The sequence below is a fragment of the Tupaia chinensis genome, unplaced genomic scaffold, assembly GCF_000334495.1.
Source record: "Tupaia chinensis unplaced genomic scaffold, TupChi_1.0 Scaffold000101_1, whole genome shotgun sequence".
NCBI classification, from domain to species: Eukaryota; Metazoa; Chordata; class Mammalia; order Scandentia; family Tupaiidae; genus Tupaia; species Tupaia belangeri.
In genome coordinates, this window is record NW_006159565.1 from 3,866,514 (window position 1) to 3,887,152 (window position 20,639).

Sequence of the window (20,639 nt, forward strand, 5' to 3'; positions counted from 1 at the left end):
TTCAAGCTGCTGGGTCCAGGACTTGAACCGCAGTCAACTATGTGAGAGTCCAGTGACATAACCATTACGCCATCGATTGGTTCCAGAAGGAACAAATTTTTAATATATATATATATTTTTTTTTTTTTGCTAGAGAGCGTGTGTGTTCACTGGAGACAGAAAGAGAAGGAAAGTGAGAAAGCATGAAAGCATCCCCCATGGAGATGACCACACCATCATCCTTCTTCTCCTTTTGGGATTTTGGGCACATATATACACACATGTGCCTGCTATGTTTTTTAAGTCACTGGGTCTGTGACTTGAACCACATATTTGGCCATGTGAGATCCAGCCACCTTAATCACCATGCTACTGGCTGGCCCATATTTAAGCTTCTAGATCCATATTGCCATACCGTTGCTCTTAATAGAGTTTGTTAGCAGTTTATATTTTACCAACAGTGCATAAGAATTCCATAGTCAGTCCACATGGATTGCCATAGCAATTAAAAATATTATTGAACTTTTAATTTATTTTAATTTGACCAGAGAGGGACAGAGTGAGCGAGCAGGTGAGAGAAAGTGAGAAAGCAAGCTGCCAGGTCCGTGATGAGGACTATGGTAGGGCCACCACATCACCTGCCAGCCCCTCCAATAGCAATTTTAACTAATGACAATTTAGAATTACCATTAAAGATCAGTTTTGCCAAATTGGTGGGCAAAAATGGTACCCTCGTGGTTTTGAATGACATGTTTTTTCACCACAAAGTTGAGGTTTTTCCCTGCTCATTTGTATTCTTGCTTGTGAATAGTTTAGCAAAGTCCCAAACTCCCAAAGATAATATTCGTTGCCTATTTTTTTCTTTCATGGTATTTTTGTTTGTTTGTTTTGTAAGAGTTCCTCCTAGATTTCCATCATCTATTTTGCCTATGTTTACCCAGTTTTTCCTTTTCTTTCCTATGTACGCATTTTTGACTTCCAGAAGTTTCCCATTACATTATTTTAATCTGTTATTTTTTGCTAATACCTATTTTAAATAGTGTATGAAACAATGTTTCAATTATAAAACTGCTTTTCTGCACTCTTGCAGAGAAAGGGAGAGAGACAAGCACCCCCAAGAGGCTCTTCACTCGGCAAACTATCATCGAGGTTCTGGGCATGTAGAGCCATCATGCACAGGGAGGCTGCAGGATATGAACCTGGTACCTTCTCGTGTGGGTGTTGCTGCTGCTCCACCAGCTGGCCTTATTCTCAAACATCTTTGATATTTGTGTGCTTGTTCACTAGCTCACTGGTTACCCTCTTAGTTACTTAACAGTTTTCCCAGGCTCATCGTGGTAGATAATGGTGCTGTCTGCTAAACATTCCTAGCTGCTGCCACTGTCTGGGCCCCTGATAAGGCCTCCTCTTGGTTGGGTAGGGTCTTGTAAGCCTTTGCTTTTTTTTTTTTTTTTTTAATTTTTTAGAGATTTTCGCTATAGGGCATATGCACTCACCAGAGAGAGAGAAAGACACAGAGATAGAAAGTGAGAGACTACCCCCTGGGGGTATGGCCATGCCGCAAACCCTTCTCCTCCATTCTCCTCTTGGGATCTTGGGCACACACATGCATGCACCTAACATGAGATTTAAGCTGTCGGGTCTGGGACTTGAACTGCGGTCAACCACGTGGGAATACACGTAACCATATGCCATCTGCTGGTACCCTCGTAAACCCTTTTAATCAATGAGTTGTAAGTGGGAGTGACTGCCACTCCTTATCGTTGCTAGGCTAAAACACCTGGCCCTGCCAGATGTGGCAGAGCCTCGGTGGTTTCCTCAGTAGTGCAGCAGGAAGGGGTGTCAGGGTCTCGGAAAAAGCAAAAACGAAGAATGGTGCAGCTACCCTAGCCCCTGATTTAAATCTGTGTTCAGTAGTGACGGTCACCCTCACTGGTAAAGCCCAAGGGTGTGGTGACCAACCATCTCTTTGCCTGGGTCTGAGGAGTTTCTCCAGATGCAGTTTTTTCAATGCTAAAACCAGGAACATCCTGGGCAAACTGGGATGACTGGTCACTCCAACAAGGGTGGCCAGAACTTGGAAAGGATCATCTGAAACCTGAAGACTTTTCTTCCATTTCTCAAACCCCAGAAATGACAGGAGGGATTGCAGGGCCGGACTGTTTCAGAGGCTGAGTTGCAGATTCCAGGCCGCTGCAGCCCCTTCTCAGTTTTGAAACCTCCTCTGGCATAGGATGTAAATCAGGGCCCTGGGAGGGTTCCTGAGAGCTCCTTGGTCAGAGGCAGTCATCGCCTGCCAGAGGCCCTGGGACTGGCTGCCCCGATGTCCGCGACCCCTGGCTCTGATTGAATTTCAGCAGGTGGCACACGGCCTTGCTTCGCCAACGCCTGATTAATCAGTCTCTCCAGGGTGCCCTCCTCCCTCTCTTTCCTGGATGGAGGCTTTGGAGCCACTCCCTTGCAGGTGGGTCCTTTCCGCACATTCTGCCTGAAGGCCCAGGATCTGTGTGTGTGCCCTTTGCAGCCCTCCAGCAGTAAATGATCAGTGTTCTGTCTCCTCCGTGCCTCGGAGAGTTTCCGCAGCCTTGTCTTTAAATACTCCTGAGCTATTTCCTTCAGGAGCAACCCTGAACATGATGAATAAGAGACTGGGGTAGAGCCATCAGGGCTGGTCAAAGATGGGTCAGAGTTGTGCTGGGTGGCTGCATTTCCTCAAGATGTGGAAAGAAGTTCCTGAATCAAATGTCACCTTCAAGGTCCTCTAGTATCATCTGAATCGCCCTTCCTGTTGCCAGAGTGAAATAAGATGCATGCTGGCAGTGGCTGGTCTTTGTTGCTCTATCTGTCTCTGTGCAAGGGCTACATTTTTCTCTCAGCAGTGACACGTTGCTGGTGCTTAACGTCCCCTTCCCCAGAGTGATGACTGTATGTCTCAGAATAGCGTTTTCTTTTTTTTTTTTTTTTTTAAATAGTTTTTTGCTATGGGGTGTTGCTGGCAGTGGCTGGTCTTTGTTGCTCTATCTGTCTCTGTGCAAGGGCTACATTTTTCTCTCAGCAGTGACACGTTGCTGGTGCTTAACGTCCCCTTCCCCAGAGTGATGACTGTATGTCTCAGAATAGCGTTTTCTTTTTTTTTTTTTTTTTTAATAGATTTTTGCTATAGGGTGTGTGTACTCGCCAGAAAGACAGAAAACGAGAAATCACTCCCCAGTGGGGATGGCCATGCCACAATCTCTTCTTCTCTGTTCTCTTCTACAGATTTTTGGCATGCATACACGTGCACCCAGTGTATTTCAAACTGCCGGGTCCAGGACTCAAACCGCATATAAACTCGATATACAGATTACAGAGTTGAAGAGGAAAAGATGGAAATAAGAAAGACAAAAAAAGATTTTCTCCTTTCCTTCTTTCCTGCTCCTTGCTGTCTCCCTTAAGTGTTCACTGAGCAAGTGTAGAAGAGAAAAGCTCAGATGCCTGCGGAGCTAGCTAGGAGGTGTTTATATGTGGAGTAGGCATCAGACAATAGAGAATGGTGGGGTCTGTGGCCGCAGGGCATGTCCTGATAAACATCTCTTTTCCTCCTCTTCTTTTTTTTCTTCCTTTTGCTTATGACTAGTTGATGAAACAAAATTCAAGCAGGCTGCTAAAATGTAAGGAGGAGCACAAGAACTGCCTTTCTGTCAGGGTAATGATCTGACTCCTGTTCAGGTGGAGATCACCTTTCAGAGGTGGACTTAGCTTCACAATAGACCAGACAACTGAAGCAACTGGGAGGAAGTATTTGCTAACACACCATCATGCACACCATTCTGTAATAAATACTGTCCAAAAAAAAAAAAAAAAAGTAACCTTGAAACAAGGAAAGAATCATTCCCACAGCCTGGGAAAAGTCAAGGAGAAATCATGCATTTTTTTTTTTTTAATCATACTCACTTCTCTTTCTAAAATATTTACATACTATTATCTGATGATAAGTCCTACCAATTTTTCTCTTAAGTTTTTGTGTGCTTACTGCGCTTTGCAGAGTAGACTTGAAAGGTCTTTTTAGGTTGCAGCCAGGGTGGCTGCAGATGGAGGGGAGAGGACTACTCCACTCTGTGATGGATGTGGTGGGACAGTTCTGAAGTCCATAGAAAATGACAGGGGCCATGGGGGATGCTGCGTGAGCACCATCTGCATTGTAAATTTGGACAGAGGGAAGACATCACTGACTCCCTGGTTCTCCTTTGGCCTTGGATGTCAAAAACAAATAAACAAAAGACTCTAAGTAAAAAATCTGGAACCAGCAGTTGGTGTAATGGCTATGTTGCTAGACTCCCATGTAGTTGACTGAGATTTGAGTCCTGGATCCGGTAGCTTAAATTCATGCTGGGTATGTGTGCGTGTGTCCCAAGATCCTGAGAGGAGAATGGAGGAAAAAGGATTGCGGTGTGGCCATCCCCCCAGGTGGTGATTTCTCACTTTCTGTCTCTCTGTCTTTCTGGTGAGCCCACACGCCCTATAACAAAAACCTCTCAAAAAAAAAAAAATCTGTATCTCCCAGGGAGAAGGGGTACCTGCCAAGTGTCCCTCTAGGTGCCTGCTGTCACCTGGTCTTGGTCTTGGATGTGCAAGCACCTCTCTCTAGTCACATGGTGAGGGAAAAAGCTGTTGGTGTGTCAGAAGTTCCATCATAACATTCCTTCAGAAGTCCCCACATTGAAACAGCACACCGCCACCACCTCCTGCCACCGAGCCTGTTGGGAGGCATTCTCTGTAAACCGCATCCTGCCTTCCACACATCAGGGTGCTTGTTGCTGTTTGGGATGGGCTGCATTTCAACAGCAGATTGGCATAACCTTGTAAAAAGGCAGTGCTTGCGGGCCAGCCCTGTGGCGTAGTGGTGAAGGGAGCTAGCTAGATCGTACCTGGCAGACGTGGCACAGTCTGAGTCCTAGACCTGGCAGCTTGGAGAACACAACGGCTGGGTGTGCATGTGTGCTCCAAACCCCAACAGGGTGGAGAAATGGAGGAAAAGAGATTGCGGTGTGACCACACCCCACTGGGGGATTCTTTCTTTCTTCCTCCTCTCTCTGTCTCGCTGTCTCTCTCTGGCAGGTGCCTGTGCCCTCTGGCATATTAGAAACAAAAACACGTCGCTTTATTATTTCCGGTGTAAGTGTAGCCATGGATCTTTAGTACTGCCATGATGCCGGAGTCACTTCGGGGACTCCATTTCCTGTTCCCAGGGATCTCTGTCTGGCCCAGCTTGTAGGAGATGTGGACAGAAGTCTGACTACGTTTCCTATTTTTCCAAAATCTTTTCAAAAGGGGACTGGGGAAGTCATGCTCACAAACATTAACAGACCATTTTACTTTCTATTAACAGGATTCTTCCTACCTCCTGTCCCTAGCATAGTATCTTTGAGATGCATATTTCAACCGATTAGTGTATTCTTTTGCTTATCCCTTCCCAAGACACAGAACTTCCCTTTTCCTTGAGATGTAGATTAAGCCTTTCTTTAACTAAGACAGGTATCTTCCCTTCCAATCTCCAACCTAAGAATTTGTGGAACCCACCTATAACCTACAAGCCCCCCCCCCTGCTTCTAAATGTAACCCCACAGCCCCCCCCCCCCTGCTTCTACATGTCCCGCCTTTTTGGGACAGACCAATGGGGAATCTTTTAATTAAATGTTGTGTGTCAATCTCAAAAGCAAATAAAAGGAACCTCTGTACGTGATCACCCCGAGAAAAGGCATGTATGCCTCTTCTCCGGGCCTAGGTCACTCACAGTTGGCTTGGAAATAAACCTCATTAATTAATAATTATTAATTTTACAGTTGGTTATATTTTTCCGTCGACAGAGATCTCCCCCAAATCCATCCCATTGTCCTCATCAGTCTTTGTCGTACCACAAGAAAGCCCTTTGACTGAGCTCCCTGGGCCTCTGCTTCTGCCACACAGACTACCTGAGTGTGCGGCTCAGTCTAACAATCCATCCTGCCCCTCGCCGACAGGGAAACAGTGCCTTCACTTCCAGAAAGCGAATCAACTCTATTTACTCTTCTGATCATTCTGGAGCTGCGTGAGATGGATCCTTGAGATCGTTTAGAGCGACACCTCTCAAACGTTAATAGCATCTCGTTAAATGCAGTGTCTGATGCATCAGGTTCGGGGAGGAGCTGGGATTCTGCAGTTCTCACACCCCCAGATGGGCGGCTTTGAGAGCCACTGACTGCGGAAGGATAAAGTGTGACATGGAGGGACCAAGTGACTGGCCATGAAGACCTTCAGCCCACGAGGACAGGACTGAAGGGGGAAGAGGAGTCCCTGACTCTCTAGTTGACCTCTCCTGTTCCTTCCAGTCCTCGGAAATATCTGTGCGATAGAAAAGTCCTCCTTGCAGGCAATGTCTGCTCTCGAGCAGAGATGGCTATAGTCAGTTTGTCTATTTGAAGTTTGTCAAAACCCAAGAAGCAAATTTAAGAGAACTCTGAAGATGGATTTCCCAAATCTAGACTGAATCTCATGTCTTTTTCTTTTCTTTCCTTCATTCCTTCCTCTGTTCCTTTCTTTTTCTTTTTTTCTTTTTCTTTCTCTCATTCTCTCATCTTTCTTAAGGATTTTGCCATAGGGCATATATGCTTGCCAGACAGAAAGAGAGGGAACGTGAGAAATCATGCCCCGGGGTGGGGGGATGACGACGCTGCAATCCCGTCCCCTCCATTCTCCTCTTGGGATTTTGGGCACACATGTACACGTACTCGATGTAATTTTCAAGCCACGAAGTCAGGGACTCGAACCACAGTTGACCATGTGGGAGTCCAGCCCCTTAAGCTCCACATCACCTGCTGCCCCCGATGCCTTCTTTCCCTCACTTCGGACCTGTTTACCGTTACCCTACACACTGTTGTAACTTCGCGGTGCGAATCCCACGTCTGTGGCTGATTTGAGAGAGTAAACTGACAGCTCAGGGAGGGCACCACCACCAGCCTGCGGCGAGTACAGCTCTGAGAGGATGAAGGCAGAGTGACTACAGGCGCCTAACAGCGCTGCGCGTCATCCGAACTGCACATCAAGGTCCCGTGGCTGTGGCACAGGAGGAGGACGATGCCACGTGATGCTGAAGACACATGGAGGCCCGGGTCTGGATTCCAGGTTGACCTGAGCGTGCAGATGGCGTCCAGTGACCCTGGCTGTCTGCGGTGCTGGGAGAAGGGTTGTGCATGGTGTCACTCTGCCAAGGGTGGCTGTTTCTTTCTATTTTGTCTGCTCTCTCTCATGAGAGAATTCTTTCTTTTTTTTTTGGAGAGGTTTTTGCTATAGGGCGTGTACGTTCACCAGGAAGACAGAGAGAGACAGAAAGAGAGAAATCACCCCCCTAGAGGGGATGGCCACGCCACAATCCCTTCTCTTCCATTCTCCTCTCAGGATCTTGGGCACACACGCACATGCACCCGGTGTGAGTTTACGCCACTGGGTCTGGGATTCGAACTGTGGTTGCCTACATGGGAGTCCAGCGACATAGCCATTATGCCAAGTGCTGGTCCTGAAATCAACCTTTAAATATTTTTTTTTCCTGAACAATAACAAAACAAATAGCATATAGAGACGCAAGAGTTTGGTGATACTCAAGTCATGCATCTTCCATCTGAGGCCCTGGGAATCGTGGGGCAGAGACAAGTCATCCCAGACCCTGTCTGGGTTCTGGACCGCCAGCACCCTTGGCCTAGTGAAGTGGCCGTGTTTTACGTGATGAAGGTCTGGGGCAGCTGGTGATGCTCAGCAGGGACTGGGACAAACACGGACCCACTGCTGAGTACCAGCATCTGCATCTCACTCACGCCACACAAGGACCCTGAAGGGGTTTCATGCTATCACCATTTTACACGCCAGAAGGCAGACTGGGGGAGGTTAGTCACTTGTTGGTAGAGTTGGCACACTGAGTGGTGGAGTGGGACTTGAACCCAGGGATGCTCTGTTCCCTGAGCCTGGGCTCGTGTTGTGTCTGGGGTGGCCTCTGCTGTGAGAGCTCAGAGAAGCGCCTCCTTCCCCTCACTAGGTGGCTGCTGGCCTATGTCTCCTGGCTGCCTCGGTCCTTCTCCTTGGCTCTGTTCAATTTGGGGCTGAATTCAGGGGGCTGCCATCATGAAAATGCACCACTGAGATCTCCTCCCCAGGAATACTGGGGAGCTGCAGTCCCAGCTGCTGCCCCAAGATCCACCACTTCGTTTGTGCTGAGACTGCACTTCCTTCAGCTGCTCTGAACCAATGGGTGAGTTGGTGGGGTGTAGGTGTTGGCCCACTCCTGCTGTGGTGGGCGACTTTGGTGGGATAGGTCCAGCAAAAACTCCTCAGAGGGGGACCACGGTCAGAGAGCCTCTCTCCAACTCTCTTTCCTGCTCCCTTCCCCAGAAGCTAGTCCTGACCACAGCATGAGGCTCCCCATCCCCCCCTTTGTCCTTCACAGATGTCCCTTGCATGCAGGGGACCGTTTCTCAGGACCTGACCTAGCGTACAGGGTACCAGCCCCACCTGTGCACCTGCCCTGCCCCTCGTCCACTGTACTGTCATCACTGCTCCCCCAACTGGGCCCGCCTTGGAGTGTCTGTCTTTACCTTGTTCACACCGTCAGCCATTGCCTGCAGCGTGAGCTCTCTGGGCCCGTCCACCGTCTTCCCGTTGTCTGTGGGGCCCCAGCTGGCGCTGTAGATGTCGATGAGCTGCGGCATGTGGCTGATGGATGAGGCCTCGATGATGTCTGTCATGAATGGCTGGTCCAGCATCCGGATGCCTGTGGACGTGGATGGGCAGAGGACACGGAGTCTGTCCCCAGTTCTAGGAGGTAGGGGCAGAGGCGGGGCCGTCCTGGGTGTGTGTGGGAGGGTTGGTGATGCTGGGTGCCCTGGGACTCTGCGAGGTCCGAGGATCAAGGAGGAGGCACAGACTGTCTCGCTTGCTCCTAGTCGCACCCCACCCTCCACACCTGTGCTTATGCAACTGTCGAAGACAATTTGATTCCCTGAGCGAACGTCACTGGAACTCCTAACGGGGGTGGGGGGGGGAGCTCCTGTGTGAGGAAGCTTCTTGGTAAGCCTATTCTTTTTTAAATTTAAATGTATTTATTTACATTCACTTACTATACATCATTATAGCATACAAAATGAGACTTTCCATCCAGAATACACTGTATCTTGGCTCAGTCAAGCACATCAGCATTTGTACGGAAATGCTCAGCCTCAGGGGTCTGGGTGCTGGCTGGGCCCAAGCTTCGGTAGCAAAATAAAACGACTGTCCATGACAGGTGGGGGAGGCAAGTGACATTTGTCATTTAAGGAGAAATTCTAGAGGGCACAGGGCAATGGAGGGGCATGGCCAGGGCAGAGGTGGGGTGAGGGCAGGCAAGAGTCACACAGAGTCCTGAGAAGGGACTCTGGGGAGGACAGGATGCTGGTGCATCACTCTAAACGACATCAGCCCCCCTTCCTCCCAGGGCCATCGCTGGCAAGTTCGTGCTACTCTCTGATCCTCCTAGGAGTGACCTCTTCTTGGGAAGCTGGAAGGGAGCAGAGTCTTGCAGTGTGGGACACGCGTGAGCTGTACACAGGGACATGGAAAAGGGGTGCCTGGGTGGCCTCTGGACACCCCTGGGATTATATCACCCAAGGGGTCTCAGGGCTCATATCCCCCTCTGGCCTGCCCAGGATGAACTCACCAGCAGCCAATGAAATGTGCGTTCTGTCCCGCATTACTACCGTCTGAGAGCCAGGGGAGGACATAGTGCCCTTTACAGGGCTTTGTCATCTGGGACAAGTCAGTTGATAAATGATTCCGCGAAAGGGGCCCAGAGTATTAGCAGGGCTGACCTCAGTGTCTCTATCCATCAGGGTTATGTGATAAAGGAGCTGGGCTCTTTTCTGTCCCCCGGTGCTCAAGGACATTATTCATAAGATAGGCATCATTCTCTAACACAATATGCAAATTAATTTAAATGAGGGACACTTGGGTTCTTGCAGGGCATGCAAAATTGACACAAAATGGCTCTTTCTTAAATGTCTACTATGTTCATACCTTGGGAGACTGCAGAGTCTCTCTGGCATCAATGACTCGCAGACCACCCTTTTTGCTTGGGTTGCAATTTCTCCCAATGTCCAGTAACTTTCTATCACAATTGCTTATTGGAGTATTTCAGGCTCCACCAGACAGATGGTGGAGGAGGTCCTGGAGTATAGGGGATGTGTCTATTTCGTTTACTTCTGCAGCCCTGGGGATCAGCGTGGTGCTTGGTATTTATCTAAAGCTTAATGAATGTTTGGTGAATCAATGTCTGGTGTTATCATTTTACATAGCTGATTTTTCCACCCAATAGGAATAACAGGTCCAGAAGAGCACGTGATAACACACCCAGGCCCAGCTGCACGGCTCCATTGGTAGGCTCTACTGCGGGATATGGAAGCCATGTGGGCAGGTCTCAGGTTTGGATCTGGGTTGACTTGAATAGGCCAGGTATGCCCAGAATCATGCTGGATCCTGGCTGCCTAGAAGGCTGGGGGATGATTACACTGTGGCAAGACTCTGCCAGGGCTCTTGATCTCTCAGGAAAGAAAGAGAGAGAGAGGGGCCAGCAGGTGGTGTGGTGGTTGAGGTGACAGACTCCTCCATGGCCGATCACAGTTTGAGTCCCAGCCCTGGCAACTTGCTTTCTCACTTCCCTCTCTGTCTTTCTTTCTGTCTCTCACTGGTGAATTAAAAAATAATAATGATAAAAAAAAAGAGAGAGGGAGAAAGGAAGGAAGAAAGTTTAGAAAATTAATAACAGGTCCAGGTCACTCCTCCTCTACCATTGACCCTTAAGTCCGGTCATCCTTTTTGCCAATAGATATCCAATTACTGGTCAACGTCTTTTCTCCTGGAGGAAGCTTATTCAGAAAAAAGCCTGGTTTTTGGTTTGAACTTTCCAGAAGCTAATTTTTTGGTTCATTTGATAAAGAGCTAAGAAATGTAAACATATAAGTTATCAACAGTAAAACTTTTGGTCTTCCTATAGTTTATATTTTTGAAAAATACTCAGCCACGGTGGCCAGAGGGTCATGGAACGAATGGAGCAGTGTGAACATCATGGCCACTCTGTGCGTGGGGAGGACACAGAGAGACCGGCACCCACTCCCAGCCAGGAGACAGCCCAGATGCTTTCGAGCTTGTCTGGTTGCCCAGGTGACCAGGACTGAAAGCCCAGCTGCCAACCTGAATGTGCAGGTGTGGGAAGTTCCACCCTGGCCAAGCTTGGCCTCCATTTTCCCAGAAGCCAACTGATGGCAGCCCTAGATCTGGTCAGAGCCTGAGCAGGGAGGGCCCAGCTGTGCCTGGTACCCTTGCACCACTTTCCAGCTCCTTCCTTCTTTCTCTTCCCCCCTTGGTATCCTTGATGGGTTCTCTTGGTGCTGCACAAGAACATCTGAGCCGGCATGTATCGATCTCCCCACTGTTCAGCATTAAGGGAAGCAGGGGCGGCCCAGGCAGGGAACAGGCGCTCATCCATATTCAGGAGTCGGGCGCCCGACGTTCTTTTAATCGTGTTAAACTCAGGAGGGAAGAGGCATGCATAAATCGAGTAGATACACTATTAATTTTGCAGGCGAGTGCATCATTAGCTGCCAAGACAGAGGCTCAGGGTGACCTGGAGATTGGTAGGGAGGACTTCTCCTCTGCCCCTGAATGGCCTTGGGGCTACAGGGAGATGGAGAGGGAGCCAGAGAGACAGAGAAAGGAGGTAGAGAGAGAGAGAGAAGTCAAAGGAGCTAAGAGTCACGTGTTCACGTCTGTAAAATGCTCCCCTGGGAGATGCAATATGCAGGTCAGGCCATTTCTATGTACACCCCCCCACCCCCCGCGGCAGGTATTACCCAGCAGGGGGCGCTCTGTACATCCTTCCCCTACCCCCTTAGAGGCCCCGCCCACCCACTATGCAGTCTGTGCCAGGCTGCGTGGCATGGCGCCTCTGGGCTCAGTCCTTTCTTTCCTGCCTCTGCTCCTGGTACAAAGGTGGGCTTGTATGCGACAGTAATGGACGCCATGTCTGCCCACAGACCTCGGAGTCCTTGGTCACCACGTTCATGCTCATGACTGGCAGTCCTGGAGGCCAAGGAGCGATTCCACATGCTTCCCAGGTTTTAGGATCTGGAAGTTCTTTTTTTTTGTTTTTGTTTGAGAGGTTTTTGCTATAGGGCGTGTGCGCTCGCCAGAAGGACAGAGAGAGACAGAGAGACAGAAAGTGAGAAATCACCCCCCCAGGGGGAATGGCCATGCTGCAATCCCTCTTCCGCCATTCTCCTCGGGGAGCACACATACATGCCCTGCGTGAGTTTAAACCACCGGGTTCAGGAGTTGAACCGCGGTCGTCTGCATGGGAGCCCAGCAACATAGCTATTGCACCAACTGCTGGTCCCAAGGATCCGGAAATTTTTGTTAATTACTGTGCTTGTGGTGACTTTTACTGATTTATTTTAAAAACTCAGACAAAATATGTGTATATCAGTGCAATGTTATAAAATTTATTGGCCAAATAAATTTGACCAATGAAAGTGATTCATTGCTGGGAGAGAAATCTCAGGGTATATTGACAGTGGTCAACAATGTGGTTTTCAAACTCTTTTTGAAAACTCTGCTCCAGGACGATCTTATCTCGAAGTTCAATGTATGCATGCAAATGTCCTGGCTTAAAAATGAAGGCAGGGCCAGGTTGGGGGACAGCCGTATTGCACCTGAACCCACATGGGGATGATGCTGGGTTCACGTCACACAATCTCGCTGAGCACACTGGGCGTGTGAGCTCGTGCCCAGGATCCAGCTGGCTGAGACTGGGGGCTGTCCTGGTGGGAAGGCCCTGTTAGGGTACCCCTTTCTTCCTCTTTCTCATAGAATAAATAAGTATATACACTTACAAAATAAAAGAAAAGGAGGCAGGTAAAGCCAACCCCCTCCATCCCCGCCCTGGGCCTAGTCAACCTGGGGTTGCCCTGGTCGGGGGGCTCTGCAGAAACTCAGGGCAGTGTGGAACAGACTGCAGAGCCCTGTCTTCAGGTCTCTGTGGCCTCCCCCTGGGCTGTTCTCTGCCGTCTTGCTCCGTTTTGTTCACACCACAGATGCCCTGCTGTTATCTCACTCATCATACCCTGGGACATTGGCAAAGGAGTCCCCAACCTGCCTTCACTGCTGAGCCCTGGGGAGCTCCTCTGGACATGGTTGGTGGGGCTGGCCCTTGGGACATTCCCATGGTGCACTTGAGAGGAAGAGGGGAGGAGAGATAGTCTGGTCTCTTTGGAACAGATTAGACATGTGAGGTGGTGCAGGTAGAAGAAGGGATGCTTTGCCTCTGGGGCAGAAATCCCATTGGCTTTGGGTCTCTAGATCCTTATGCTCTAAACTCTCAACCCTATTCATATACCCCTTATTCATGTAATTATTAATCTCTGCTGCTTTTTTTTTTAAAAAAAAAGAATTATTAATTTAATACTTTTATTTTAAAATTTGCTATAGGGCACTCATGAGAGAGAGAGAGAGAGAGAGAGAAAGAGATCTGAAAAGTGAGAAAGCAAGCCTCCAGGTCTGGGACTCAAACTGCGGCCCAATCATGTGGGAGTCCAGCACCTCAACCACCATGCCACCTGCTGGCCCCCATCTCTGCTGTTTCTTAATGGGCTTATTGATTGACCCTTTCTTCTCTGCCTTCCTTCCTTGCTTTCTGTCACCCAGTAAATAGAGCTTGAGCCCCACTGTGTGCCAGACCCTGCTCCAGTGCCGAAGTGGGAGCAAACAGACCTGCCTGCGTGGAGACCTGTCTGGGGGACAGGGAGAGTAAATAACCACGAACCAGAACGTGCCAGGCAGCAGAGTGAGTGCCGGCAGGGAACATTCGGAGCATTTTTACCAAGTGTAGATGAGGAAGCTGATCAGGGAAGGATGCCGGAGGGTGCAATGGGGTTTGCTTGGGTTGCAATTTCTCCCAATGTCCAGTAACTTTCTATCACAATTGCTTATTGGAGTATTTCAGGCTCCACCAGACAGATGGTGGAGGAGGTCCTGGAGTATAGGGGATGTGTCTATTTCGTTTACTTCTGCAGCCCTGGGGATCAGCGTGGTGCTTGGTATTTATCTAAAGCTTAATGAATGTTTGGTGAATCAATGTCTGGTGTTATCATTTTACATAGCTGATTTTTCCACCCAATAGGAATAACAGGTCCAGAAGAGCACGTGATAACACACCCAGGCCCAGCTGCACGGCTCCATTGGTAGGCTCTACTGCGGGATATGGAAGCCATGTGGGCAGGTCTCAGGTTTGGATCTGGGTTGACTTGAATAGGCCAGGTATGCCCAGAATCATGCTGGATCCTGGCTGCCTAGAAGGCTGGGGGATGATTACACTGTGGCAAGACTCTGCCAGGGCTCTTGATCTCTCAGGAAAGAAAGAGAGAGAGAGGGGCCAGCAGGTGGTGTGGTGGTTGAGGTGACAGACTCCTCCATGGCCGATCACAGTTTGAGTCCCAGCCCTGGCAACTTGCTTTCTCACTTCCCTCTCTGTCTTTCTTTCTGTCTCTCACTGGTGAATTAAAAAATAATAATGATAAAAAAAAAGAGAGAGGGAGAAAGGAAGGAAGAAAGTTTAGAAAATTAATAACAGGTCCAGGTCACTCCTCCTCTACCATTGACCCTTAAGTCCGGTCATCCTTTTTGCCAATAGATATCCAATTACTGGTCAACGTCTTTTCTCCTGGAGGAAGCTTATTCAGAAAAAAGCCTGGTTTTTGGTTTGAACTTTCCAGAAGCTAATTTTTTGGTTCATTTGATAAAGAGCTAAGAAATGTAAACATATAAGTTATCAACAGTAAAACTTTTGGTCTTCCTATAGTTTATATTTTTGAAAAATACTCAGCCACGGTGGCCAGAGGGTCATGGAACGAATGGAGCAGTGTGAACATCATGGCCACTCTGTGCGTGGGGAGGACACAGAGAGACCGGCACCCACTCCCAGCCAGGAGACAGCCCAGATGCTTTCGAGCTTGTCTGGTTGCCCAGGTGACCAGGACTGAAAGCCCAGCTGCCAACCTGAATGTGCAGGTGTGGGAAGTTCCACCCTGGCCAAGCTTGGCCTCCATTTTCCCAGAAGCCAACTGATGGCAGCCCTAGATCTGGTCAGAGCCTGAGCAGGGAGGGCCCAGCTGTGCCTGGTACCCTTGCACCACTTTCCAGCTCCTTCCTTCTTTCTCTTCCCCCCTTGGTATCCTTGATGGGTTCTCTTGGTGCTGCACAAGAACATCTGAGCCGGCATGTATCGATCTCCCCACTGTTCAGCATTAAGGGAAGCAGGGGCGGCCCAGGCAGGGAACAGGCGCTCATCCATATTCAGGAGTCGGGCGCCCGACGTTCTTTTAATCGTGTTAAACTCAGGAGGGAAGAGGCATGCATAAATCGAGTAGATACACTATTAATTTTGCAGGCGAGTGCATCATTAGCTGCCAAGACAGAGGCTCAGGGTGACCTGGAGATTGGTAGGGAGGACTTCTCCTCTGCCCCTGAATGGCCTTGGGGCTACAGGGAGATGGAGAGGGAGCCAGAGAGACAGAGAAAGGAGGTAGAGAGAGAGAGAGAAGTCAAAGGAGCTAAGAGTCACGTGTTCACGTCTGTAAAATGCTCCCCTGGGAGATGCAATATGCAGGTCAGGCCATTTCTATGTACACCCCCCCACCCCCCGCGGCAGGTATTACCCAGCAGGGGGCGCTCTGTACATCCTTCCCCTACCCCCTTAGAGGCCCCGCCCACCCACTATGCAGTCTGTGCCAGGCTGCGTGGCATGGCGCCTCTGGGCTCAGTCCTTTCTTTCCTGCCTCTGCTCCTGGTACAAAGGTGGGCTTGTATGCGACAGTAATGGACGCCATGTCTGCCCACAGACCTCGGAGTCCTTGGTCACCACGTTCATGCTCATGACTGGCAGTCCTGGAGGCCAAGGAGCGATTCCACATGCTTCCCAGGTTTTAGGATCTGGAAGTTCTTTTTTTTTGTTTTTGTTTGAGAGGTTTTTGCTATAGGGCGTGTGCGCTCGCCAGAAGGACAGAGAGAGACAGAGAGACAGAAAGTGAGAAATCACCCCCCCAGGGGGAATGGCCATGCTGCAATCCCTCTTCCGCCATTCTCCTCGGGGAGCACACATACATGCCCTGCGTGAGTTTAAACCACCGGGTTCAGGAGTTGAACCGCGGTCGTCTGCATGGGAGCCCAACAACATAGCTATTGCACCAACTGCTGGTCCCAAGGATCCGGAAATTTTTGTTAATTACTGTGCTTGTGGTGACTTTTACTGATTTATTTTAAAAACTCAGACAAAATATGTGTATATCAGTGCAATGTTATAAAATTTATTGGCCAAATAAATTTGACCAATGAAAGTGATTCATTGCTGGGAGAGAAATCTCAGGGTATATTGACAGTGGTCAACAATGTGGTTTTCAAACTCTTTTTGAAAACTCTGCTCCAGGACGATCTTATCTCGAAGTTCAATGTATGCATGCAAATGTCCTGGCTTAAAAATGAAGGCAGGGCCAGGTTGGGGGACAGCCGTATTGCACCTGAACCCACATGGGGATGATGCTGGGTTCACGTCACACAATCTCGCTGAGCACACTGGGCGTGTGAGCTCGTGCCCAGGATCCAGCTGGCTGAGACTGGGGGCTGTCCTGGTGGGAAGGCCCTGTTAGGGTACCCCTTTCTTCCTCTTTCTCATAGAATAAATAAGTATATACACTTACAAAATAAAAGAAAAGGAGGCAGGTAAAGCCAACCCCCTCCATCCCCGCCCTGGGCCTAGTCAACCTGGGGTTGCCCTGGTCGGGGGGCTCTGCAGAAACTCAGGGCAGTGTGGAACAGACTGCAGAGCCCTGTCTTCAGGTCTCTGTGGCCTCCCCCTGGGCTGTTCTCTGCCGTCTTGCTCCGTTTTGTTCACACCACAGATGCCCTGCTGTTATCTCACTCATCATACCCTGGGACATTGGCAAAGGAGTCCCCAACCTGCCTTCACTGCTGAGCCCTGGGGAGCTCCTCTGGACATGGTTGGTGGGGCTGGCCCTTGGGCCATTCCCATGGTGCACTTGAGAGGAAGAGGGGAGGAGAGATAGTCTGGTCTCTTTGGAACAGATTAGACATGTGAGGTGGTGCAGGTAGAAGAAGGGATGCTTTGCCTCTGGGGCAGAAATCCCATTGGCTTTGGGTCTCTAGATCCTTATGCTCTAAACTCTCAACCCTATTCATATACCCCTTATTCATGTAATTATTAATCTCTGCTGCTTTTTTTTTTTAAAAAAAAGAATTATTAATTTAATACTTTTATTTTAAAATTTGCTATAGGGCACTCATGAGAGAGAGAGAGAGAGAGAGAGAAAGAGATCTGAAAAGTGAGAAAGCAAGCCTCCAGGTCTGGGACTCAAACTGCGGCCCAATCATGTGGGAGTCCAGCACCTCAACCACCATGCCACCTGCTGGCCCCCATCTCTGCTGTTTCTTAATGGGCTTATTGATTGACCCTTTCTTCTCTGCCTTCCTTCCTTGCTTTCTGTCACCCAGTAAATAGAGCTTGAGCCCCACTGTGTGCCAGACCCTGCTCCAGTGCCGAAGTGGGAGCAAACAGACCTGCCTGCGTGGAGACCTGTCTGGGGGACAGGGAGAGTAAATAACCACGAACCAGAACGTGCCAGGCAGCAGAGTGAGTGCCGGCAGGGAACATTCGGAGCATTTTTACCAAGTGTAGATGAGGAAGCTGATCAGGGAAGGATGCCGGAGGGTGCAATGGGGACCTGAGATGTGAGGGTGAGGAGGAGGTGGCCAGCCAGCACAAAGGAAGGTATTCCGGGCAGAGAAAGAGAGCATATGCAGAGATCCAGCAGGCAGAGTGTGGCTGCGCTCTAATTTATACTTGCTAGCAGGTTTTACCCAAATTGTATTTACCCAGGGCCTGACTGACCCTGCACATACGGGAACTTACGATCTGAGGGGACTTCAAAAAGTTCATGGAAAAATGGAATTGGAATGTGAGTTTATTTTGGTCAAAAATTTGAAATCCATGCATAGCTTTTTTTTTAATATACTTTTTTACGCACTTTTTGTGCTCTTGTTCAATGAACACGCTACCACACGTCACAGGGATGGGGTGGGTTACTAAACCTGCTATGGGGATTATTGGTCCACTCTTTGGAGGAAACTAAAACTGCATCTTCAGTTCTGCCTACAAAGGTGGAAATTAGATGAAGTACGTTTTATTTTTATTTTTTTGGAGATGTTTTTACTATAGGGCACGTGTGCTCGCCAGAAATACAGAGAGACAGAAAGCGAGAATCACCCCCCAGGGGGGATGGCCATGCTGCAATCCCTTCTCCTCCATTCTCCTCTCGGGATCTTGGGCGCACACACACTCGTGCCCAGAGTGAGTTGAAGCCACTGGGTCCAGAACGTAAACTGCAGTCGACTACATGGGAGTCCAGCAACATAGCCATTACACTAACTGCTGGTCCCGAAATTAGATGAACTAAGGACCGTATGCAACAGTTTGGGAGGAAACGTTTGCATGGACTAAAACAGACCAGGGTCCACTTTCTAGGGCATTCCAAGAATGCTGACACGTGGATGAGGAGAAGAGAGGAAACTGATGGGAAAATTAGCAGTTTATAAACAGAAGAGCTCAACAGGCCACAAACACACAAGCTTGGTGCTTGTTTTTCTTTTCTCCTTCAGATGACTCACTTTATAATCTTCTATTCCCTCTTCTCTGTGTTTCTGGATTAAAACTCAATAGTACTGTAACTTTAGAGTTTTTTTTTTTTTTTTAAGATAGGGTGAAGAGACTTGGGGAGGACTTGGGATATTGCCGCCCGCAACGCCTGGCAACTTCCAGAGACTAGCAGTAATCTGAGTTGGCCACCAGGTGGCGCCTTAGCCCTCCCTAGCTTAGAACTCTCCTGAAAGAAGATTTTCTGGACGGTTAGGCTCAGTGTTAGTGAATAATTAACAACCAGCCAACTTTTGGAACTGCCAGCCAGAATGAGTAAAATATTCTCCTTATGTCTGTAAGGTCCAGGAGCCTAAAGCTCTGCTTTCGTTTGCAATTCTTGAGTATTTCTCTAGTAATTCTTCCTCAAGAAGAATTTCTTCTGAAAGAGCCCATAGGACACTGGAAGCCTTAAAGGGTTCAGAAAGGGATTTAGAGCTTCCATGGTTTATGGGCAGCTGCAATGGCCTGGTCACGGAGTGAAGGAAATGCAGAGGGGGAAAAGTGGCTGCCTTCTTCACACCTTCGTGTGGCTGTGCACGCCTTCCCTAGGCTCTGTTCTGTTTCTGGGACCTCACAGCATTGTTGTAGGCTTGAGCTATCCTGGGGTTTTCAGAAAGGTGTAGATGGGTCTGAGATACTGGGTTACCTCAGCAGGTGAGACGAGAGTCTTGCGCCTCGCCCATCCTTCGGCCAGTGGTATCTCTTTGCTGGGGGTGTTCTCTGCTCAGCTCAGGAGGGCTGGGCAGGCTGGTAAAATGAGGATGTCTCTGGCCTAGAAGCTTCTCTCAACCAATAAATGATGGAAGTGGGTGGATTAACTCTCCAGCTGCTTGCCTTTGGGAGGGTGAGTTTCAGGGTGTTCTCACAGTCCCTGAGAGGGTCACCTGCAGGATGGAACCCCTGTCGTCCCTGAGGGTAGTCTGTTCAAAAACACACCCTGCTCTCTTCCTTCCCCACGCCCTCACTCTGGCTTCCTGGGACCACTTTTCAAATAAACTGCTTGCACCCAAATTTTTGTCTTGAGGTGTTGCTTTTACAGAGTCCAAACTAAGAGGGCAGGAGGATTACCTACAGTTGATGAGCAGCTCTGATGTTTTCAGCATGCAAATTGTAAGAGAGAAGAGGAAGCAGACGGGAAAGGGAGCCCACAACCCCCAGCTAAGAGCTGCCCCTGACTCTTAATTTTGCAAGCAGTCATTCTACAAATCCCTTGGCTCAAAATCCAGTCACCTTGGGCGTGCAGAGCTGTCAAAACTATTTTGAGGACAACTGTGAAAGAGATTCAGGTTGGAATTTTTTAGTTGCCTTGCCTCCCATGCAACCCAAGTATGAGCCAGGCTTATAAAATATTAACAGAGTGAGAGTGTCTCCCCTGAGCTCCGAATGGCTCCTGACATTTGAATGCCTGCATTTTGGAAGCACACGGAAGTAGAGAGAGCTGAAACCCAGGGGCAAAGCTGCCTCTATTTACATTTCAAACCTCCAGATGTGGTCTTTTGTGAAATTCAGCACCCAGCTCCCTGAGCTTCTCAGCAAACAGTGCCAGAGAGGTTAATGGTGGGTTTGTGTAGGCTGCTTTTGTTTTATTTAGGTCCCTGGAAATGCAAATATCAGCACAAAATAGGTTTATGGTTCCATTAAATTGCAAGGGGGGAAAAATATCAAGACGGTTGTTGTTAAAAAAAAACACCAAAAAACAAAAAACAAGAAAAAGAAAAACAAGGTTGGGTGACTCAGCCTGTATAAATTAAGAATTAATTTGATGAACAGCTTGGACTAAGCGTGGAGCCAACCCCATTCTCAGGTTTCTTGTTGAAAGTTTATAAATCTGTTTCTGTCTTTCTGTTTCTCTTTTCTTTTTTTTTGT

At 48.8% G+C, this 20,639-nt stretch overlaps 1 protein-coding gene across 1 annotated transcript in view; it reads right to left on the reverse strand.

The window, feature by feature from the left end:
- Nucleotides 1-20,639, reverse strand: part of PCSK2 (proprotein convertase subtilisin/kexin type 2) — a 317,851-nt gene that overhangs the window by 37,864 nt on the left and 259,348 nt on the right. The window contains exon 8 of the mRNA XM_006143648.3: nt 8,580-8,755. Within this exon, the coding sequence (XP_006143710.1) occupies nt 8,580-8,755 (176 nt within the window). The remainder of the gene's footprint in view (nt 1-8,579; nt 8,756-20,639) is intronic.